Raw genomic sequence first — 6675 nt, 5'->3', positions numbered from 1 at the left:
GCGGCAGCTGGAGCGGCTGCGGGCAGAAGTGGCACTGGAGCGGCGGCGTGGGCAGGAGCAGCGGGATGCCTTCGAGCAGGAGCGCAGCACGTGGCAGGGAGAGAAGGAGAGGGTGATCCGCTACCAGAAGCAGCTGCAGTACAACTACATCCAGATGTACCGCCGCAACCGGCGCCTGGAGCAGCGGCTGCAGCACCTCCGGCTGCAGGGAGAGGAGCCCCCGATGGAGCCCTGCGAGACCCCCGGCCCCGATCTGCCCTTCGAGGAGATCACGGCCACTGAGATCTGAGACACTGCCTGCCCCAGCCCCTGGGATTTTGGGAGCTGTGGGGCTGAGAGCGGGAGTTCCCGTTCGCCACTGCTATGCACTGCGAGGGGGCGCTGGGGACCTCAGGTGCTGCCCCCTCCCCAGCATCGCGGTGTAGGTTGAGGTCGTGTTGGCTGCACCATTGCGGGGGGGTGCCTGTGAGCTGTGGGGCTGAGGGGGTGCCATGTCCCAGAGCTGGTTCTTGCTGATCCTCTTAGCAGCCAGGGATTAGCACGCTGACTTCAGCCAGGGTCACCTTGGGGAGGGTGTGTTGTCACCTCCCTCACATCTCTCCCAGCACTGTCACACAGCCCCTTCCCATAGGGACAGCGTTCCATGTCCTTGCTCATGCCAGCCTTCCCCCCACCTTCCCCAGCGTGTTTGTCAGGGGATTCATTTCTGTGCCATTTTAAATAACTCTATTTTTATAGGACCTACCAAAAAACACCTCCTCCCCCTTACTCACACTCTGCCTGGCCATGGTCTCCTCACTCCTACCATGGGGCACATTGCCCTTAGTGCCTTCCCCGTGCCCTTGTCCCTGTGCCTCTCCCCCAGAAAGCCCAGCCGTGCCCCTGTGATTCCCAGCCTGCTCGGTGTGGGGAGAGGGGCTTGGTGTCAGGAGCCAGCACTGGCCACCAGCATGGGGACACCAGGGATGGGGACAGGCTGTGTGCCCACGGGGTCAAACCAAAGGAAGAGTCTGGCCGTGCCCAGCTCTGGCTTGCTCGCCCCTGGCTGCCGGGGGGCGTTATATTTTTGTACTTTTATTTCTGTTGTGTCCCACTTCCAGAGCCTGGCTTGCCCTCTTACCACACGGATACACTGATTAAAAACAAGCCCCTGGCTGTGTTTTTCAGGGCAGTGTCCATGTATCTGTAGCAGGGTTGGGACTGCCTGCCTTCCTTCCTTATCCCAAACATGCCTCCATCTCAGTCCCATTTTGGGCTGCCCCTCTGTGCACACACGGGTCCCTTTGTCCCTGCTGGTTGAGACCGGCTGCAGCTCAGTGCGGAGCGAACCAGCTCCATGGGGGTGTGGGATGGCTTCTGGGGAGGTGCGGTGTCACTCCAGGGGGACAGCAGGCACCCGCACCACCAGCTCCATTGGCTCCTTGGCTTTGTTGCGGTAGGCCTGGCGGATGATGTCCACGGCACGCTGGTGCGTGACGTTCTGCAGGCTCTCCCCGTCTACCGACACCAGCTCATGCCCTGCCTGGTGCCAGGAGGAAAAGTATGAGATGCACTGCAGGAGGGCTCAGTGATGAAAAGATGAGGGGCTGGGTCCCCCAGAGCTGCCCCCTACCTTGAGGACTCCGCTGAGGAAAGCGGCCCCCCCAGGGAAGATCTTCTCAATCTTCACCATCGGTTGTGCCCGTGACTCAATACCACCAGAGATGCTGATCCCTGCGGTGGAACCAAGGTGCCTTCAGACCTGACATGGGGACCCCATGGTACCCCCATCCCTGGGCTGCACGGCCTCTCTCTGCCCTGTTTTGCTAGGTCCTAAGCAACTGCAACTGGCAGAGCTCAATGTTTTGTCCACGTGCTTAACCATCCCTTGTTAAGGGGGTTCCAACCATCCCAAAGGTGCTGGTGCCCATAAGGCCCTCACTCACCCAGCGAATGCTTCAGCTTGGACAAGGTGACAGTCAGCAGCCGCTCTTCTTCCTCCTCTTCCTCCCTGGGGCCATTGGCGAGTGGCACAGCCCCCCTCTCCCCTCCCAGTGTGAGGGGAGCCCGTCCTCTCCGGGGCTTCACCGACACCGAGCAGCGCCCGTCCTGAGGCTGGGGGCTGTGCAGGGGCTCAGCCAGCAGCCAGTTGGGGGGCCTGGGGCTAGCGGTGGGCGGGGGACCACTGGTGTAGGTGTAGGCGTCTACTGGCACGTCAGGGAGTGGGGTGTAGGTGCGGGGGTGCAGCCGGCGGGGGCTTGGGGAGGCCCGCAGCCGGGCAGGGCTCTGCGGCAGCCCCTCGACTTCCTCTGGTTCGGGGGCCCCCGCTGGCTTCAGCAGGAACCCTCCACGGTAATCTGCAGTGAGAGGGACTCAGAAGAGGGGTAGCACCCCTGGCACCACCCTATCGGACCCTAGAACCCCTCTTTCTGGAGTAAACCCTCATTCCTTAGAGCCCCCTGCCCCAAATTGCCCTGTATCCCCCCTATCCCAGGGCACGCACCAGGCACAGGCGTGATGAGGTGTCGCTTGGGGGTGACATCATGGTGGGCTGGGCGTAGGGCAGGCGAACGCACTGCAGGAGAGGAACAGTGGGGTCAGCGTGGTGACCTCCCACTCTGTCCCCCAGCTCCATGCTGAGCTCTACCTGAGCGGCTCTTGAGGGCATCAAAAGCCTCCAGCTCCAGTGGCATCACCATGCTGTCGAAACGTCCCAGGTCTGTGGGGGCCACCACACTCCTGTAAGGACAAACGGGGCTCACACTGCAGTGTGAGCAGAGCGCAGGGTTCCAATCCATCCCAGTGGCACCCGTGTGCCCACCTGACATCCCGCAGCAGCAGCACCTTCTCGGGCCTGTCCAGGATAGCGAGCAGTGGCCGCACCAGATCCTCCACGCCGCCCTCGTGCAGGTACTGCAGGCGTGGAATGGCTGTCAGCCCCAAACCCGCACCCCAGTTTACCTCCCAGTGATGCCCATGGTGCCGTACCCGAGTGCAGTGGCGGAGCACGGCCGTCACTTCATCGGGGCTGAGCAGCCGTGCTGCTGTGTCCTGGATAAGTGTAAGCCGTGCCTCGGGATCACCACCATCAGGCTGTGGGGTGCCCAGGCTGCAGAATGGGGCTGGGATGGGGCCACGGCGGCTTTTCTCTGGGGAACAGAGCAGAGGGTGGCCAGTGAGGCAGGGATACCCTGTGCCCACTGTCCTATACCAGCCCCAAACCCATATGCAGGCTTGATCCATGCCAAAGTCACACACAAAGCACTGGAAATGGGGACCCCTGGTGCCCACCCCTTACTTGGCCACACCATGCAAGGACAGGCGAATGCAGAACCCCCCCCACAACCACCCTCATTACCCCGCTTCAGGCTCCGGATGACAAATTTCTGCACAGCACCTACTGCAAGGGAGATGGAAATGGGTGAGCAACTGGGGCAGCGGTGAAATTGTGTACACAGGGACCCGCCTCCCACAGCCCCATCTCCCATCAATGGAGCTCTGTGCCTGGCCCCTGACCCCATCCCAGTACCTCTGTCCCCATCAGGATGCCCCAGGGACTTGGTGCGTGCCCAGCGCTCAGAGCTGGGGGGCTCGGGGCTGGGGGGTGCCCAGCTCTGGCTGCTGGTGCGGCCACCCTTGAAGAAAAGGTTGACGAGGGTCTTGGAGCGGTGCAGCCCGGGAGGAGCCCCCCGTGACCCTTGTCCCTCCGGCTTCTTCTTCCGCTTCTCCTCTGGGAACAGAGCAGGAGGTTGGGATGCACCAGAGGGGCCATCCCAAATAGGGTTTGGGGCTGGGGGGCTATCGGTGCTGAATTCCTACCAGCCACAGTGAGGTCGCTCTGGGAACGTGTGATGGGCTGCCGGGGCCGGCTCAGCGCCAACAGTAGCGCCGTTTTGGGGGAATGGGAGAAGGTGCGGCGTGGGTGGGTGCCGGGGGGCTCGCGGGCGCCCTGGCCTCGGATGGCCGTGTCCCGCAGCAGCTCTGGGGGCCGCACCGTGCGCCGCGTTTCCTGCAGCCCCTCGGTGGCTGGTTCAGTCTGCATGGCCCGTTCAGCACGATCCCGCGCCCAGCTCCGCCGCGGCCCGTCCTCTGTGGAGATGGCCACGTCCACTGTGCGGGTGGGTGGCCCAGGGGTCACCGTCCCCAGCCCATTCACTGTCCCTGGCGGTGGTCCCGAGGAGTAGGAGGAGATGGAGGAGCTGGTCTCTGAGGTCTGAGAGAGCTGCTGCAGCTGTCCATTGGTCACTGCAAGGCATGGCAGGGACAAGCAGTGACGCACCAGGGGACACAGGGTGGCATACCAGGAGGAGATGGGGTGGCTCAGCAGGGAACACAAGAGCTTCGCATCCCCCATGGACAGGGACACTGGGACTATAGGGCCACAGGGATGGCAGGCTACTAGCATTGCAAAGGGAGGGGGGAATATGGGAACACAGGGCTGCGGGACATGGCACAGAGATCTTTGTGTCCCTGGGGATTTCATGTCCCCTGCAGGGATGGGGACAAGTGGGGACTGCAGAGATGCTGACCGTGGCACATGTTCCCTCCCAGGACAGAGGACACACATGATCCCATGGCATACAGACCTTCTCCCTCCCCACTGGGACCCTCTGGACATCTTTGCCCTGAGGGTCCCAGTCCTGCCGTGTGTCCCCCCAGTACCCAAGTGACATGGTCCTTACAGCGGCTGAGCCAGCAGTACTCGGCCACCAGCTCCTTGTAGGCAGGGAAGCGGCCGGTCTCCTACACGCAGGGAAAAGATGAGGGGTCAGCGCGTGCCGGCTGAACCCGATCCGGGTGCCAGCCATGAATAATGCATCCCCCTCCCACCAGCCATGAAACCCAAGCGGCCCACGGCCGTGCCAACCCCCCCGGGAACTGGGATGTGCTGGGACAGTGCCAACATGGGGGCTAGCTGACCCCACAGGGCTGGATACAGGTACCTTGATGGTAAGCATGATGTGGGTCTGCCCCTTGAGCACCTCCACCGCCTTGCTATGGCTTATGTCTTCGAACTTGACTCCATTGGCTGCAAGGACTTGGTCACCCACTCGAATGCCATTCTGCTCCGCCAGCCCCCCAGGGTCTACCCTAGGGTGACAGAGGAACAGGCTGGGGATGGAGCCCCTAACATTCTGTCCAGACAGCCCTGTGTTCCATCATCAAAAGTCTCGGTGCCCCAGCATCCAATGTGGCAATGCCCCAACACCCAGCATAGTGGAACCCCAGCACTCAATGTGGTGATACCCCAGCACCCAATGCAGTGATGTCCAAGCACCCAATATGGCTATACCCCAATACCCAACGTGGTGATGCCCCAACACCCAATGTGGTGATGTCCCAGCATCAGTCAGGGAGGTATGCTCAGCCCCAGAAAGATCACAGCAGAAACTGAGTGCTGCGTCCCCCTGGTACCCCCAAGGATGAGGACACACGAGCAGCCATACTTGGAGACATAGATGCCAAGGCCGAATTCCCGACCTCCACGGATATTGAAGCCCAGGCAGTAATCATCAGAGGTGGTGTAGAGGTGGACAATGCGCCGCAGACCATCCTCAGAGCCACTTTCTGATGGCGTCGAGCCACTCTTCTCCACCACGAGGCGCCTGTTCACCACATCCACCCTGGGGCATGGACACAGCATTGGGTGGAGGCATCTCTTGTCACCCAGTGGGACACTGATGTCACTCAGTAGAGTGAGAGTCTCCCACCTCTGGGCCCCTACTTGCCCTCCAGCATCCCCCACTGAGCCTCCCCATTCCATGGGACCGGGTTTGGGGTGTGGGTGTCCTGCTCACCAGGCTGTCTTCTCCTTGGAGAACTTGATGCCCGGCACACGGCCCATCCGCCGGACCACCATGCGGAGGCGGTTGTTGCCAGTGAGGACCTTGACAGCACTGCTCATGGTGATGTTCTCTAGGCTCACACTGTTCACCTCCGTGATCTTGTCCCCCACGCACAGCCCAGCCTGCTCTGCAAGGGGCAAGCAGCTCAGTTGGGCACCTGACCTAAAACCACTGACTTTGCTGGGTGCCCTGTCCCCAAGTGGGTTGACCTGTCCCCAAACAGGTTGATCTGCTCCCTCCCCAATATCCCCAGTGTCATCCTAACCCAGTGGGAACAAGCAGCACAAGGTGGGTGCAGGTGATGACATGAAGGTCAGTGTCACCATTGTGGCACCATGTCCCTGACAGCTCCCCAGTGTCCTGGTGGCACGTATCTATCCCTTGCTCGGTGGCACCTACCGGCAGCGCTGCCCTCCTCTACTTTGCTCACGAAGATGCCCAGCCCATGCTCGGAGCCACCACGGACACTAAAGCCCAGCTTGCCATCCGTGCTCTTCTCCACCGTGATGGCATTGATGACATCGCTCTCATTGCTGCTGGCTGCAGGAACAGACGTGTCACCAGCTCAGACTCTTGCTGGGGGACGCAGCGATCCCTAGGCAGGGACAGCTGTCCGGTTGGGTGCCCACGTACCTTCGATAGGGGAGTTGATGAGGATGACGCGCCCCATGGGGGACGTGGCACGGGCGCTGCGGGTGACCCCGTTGAGCAGGCGGCTCTGCTTGCTGAGCAGGCAGCGGGGCGCCAGGCTGACCTCGCTGCTGGAGCTCCGCGACCGCCCGGCCGCCATCATCTCCGCGTCCTCCCAGCCCTGGGCCATGGCGGCGGCCCAGCGGTACGACCGCGGCGC

General features: G+C 62.1%; 2 protein-coding genes across 3 annotated transcripts in view; one reads left to right on the top strand and one right to left on the bottom strand.

Annotated features, from left to right (window-relative positions):
- Nucleotides 1–1168, top strand: part of LZTS2 (leucine zipper tumor suppressor 2) — a 5095-nt gene extending 3927 nt beyond the window's left edge. The window contains exon 5 of the mRNA XM_019617753.2: nucleotides 1–1168. This exon is cut by the window's left edge and continues 9 nt beyond it. Coding sequence (XP_019473298.1) covers nucleotides 1–289 — 289 coding nt within the window. The 3' untranslated portion in view covers nucleotides 290–1168.
- On the bottom strand, nucleotides 1026–6667 carry PDZD7 (PDZ domain containing 7). Of its 2 annotated transcripts, XM_010714630.2 has the most exons (16): nucleotides 6459–6667; nucleotides 6225–6365; nucleotides 5778–5952; nucleotides 5427–5603; nucleotides 4923–5070; nucleotides 4662–4722; nucleotides 3799–4224; nucleotides 3509–3709; nucleotides 3338–3379; nucleotides 2968–3128; nucleotides 2801–2892; nucleotides 2627–2718; nucleotides 2483–2554; nucleotides 1926–2336; nucleotides 1613–1713; nucleotides 1026–1522 (listed from the first exon to the last, which is right to left on the bottom strand). In XM_010714630.2, the coding sequence occupies exons 1-16, from the start codon at nucleotides 6643–6645 to the stop codon at nucleotides 1373–1375; spliced, it is 2637 nt and encodes an 878-aa protein (XP_010712932.1). In that variant the 5' UTR covers nucleotides 6646–6667; the 3' UTR covers nucleotides 1026–1372. The 2 variants fall into 2 exon arrangements, with proteins under 2 accessions (XP_010712932.1, XP_010712933.1); XM_010714631.2 differs by lacking the exon at nucleotides 3338–3379.
- Between the last annotated feature and the right edge of the window lie 8 nt (nucleotides 6668–6675).

The sequence above is a fragment of the Meleagris gallopavo genome, chromosome 8 (assembly GCF_000146605.3).
Source record: "Meleagris gallopavo isolate NT-WF06-2002-E0010 breed Aviagen turkey brand Nicholas breeding stock chromosome 8, Turkey_5.1, whole genome shotgun sequence".
In the NCBI taxonomy this organism is placed as follows: domain Eukaryota; kingdom Metazoa; phylum Chordata; class Aves; order Galliformes; family Phasianidae; genus Meleagris; species Meleagris gallopavo.
Note: the sequence above shows the minus strand (reverse complement) of the source record. Positions and strands in the feature narration are given on the sequence as shown.

Coding starts and splice junctions, on each gene's coding strand:
- PDZD7 (XM_010714630.2), bottom strand. CDS start 6,645: ATGGCCCAGGGCTGGGAGGACGCGGAGATGATGGCGGCCGGGCGGTCG. Junction 3,380..3,508: donor GCATCCTGATGGGGACAGAG/GTACTGGGATGG, acceptor TCTCCCTTGCAG/TAGGTGCTGTGCAGAAATTT. Junction 3,129..3,337: donor CATCCGGAGCCTGAAGCGGG/GTAATGAGGGTG, acceptor TCTGTTCCCCAG/AGAAAAGCCGCCGTGGCCCC.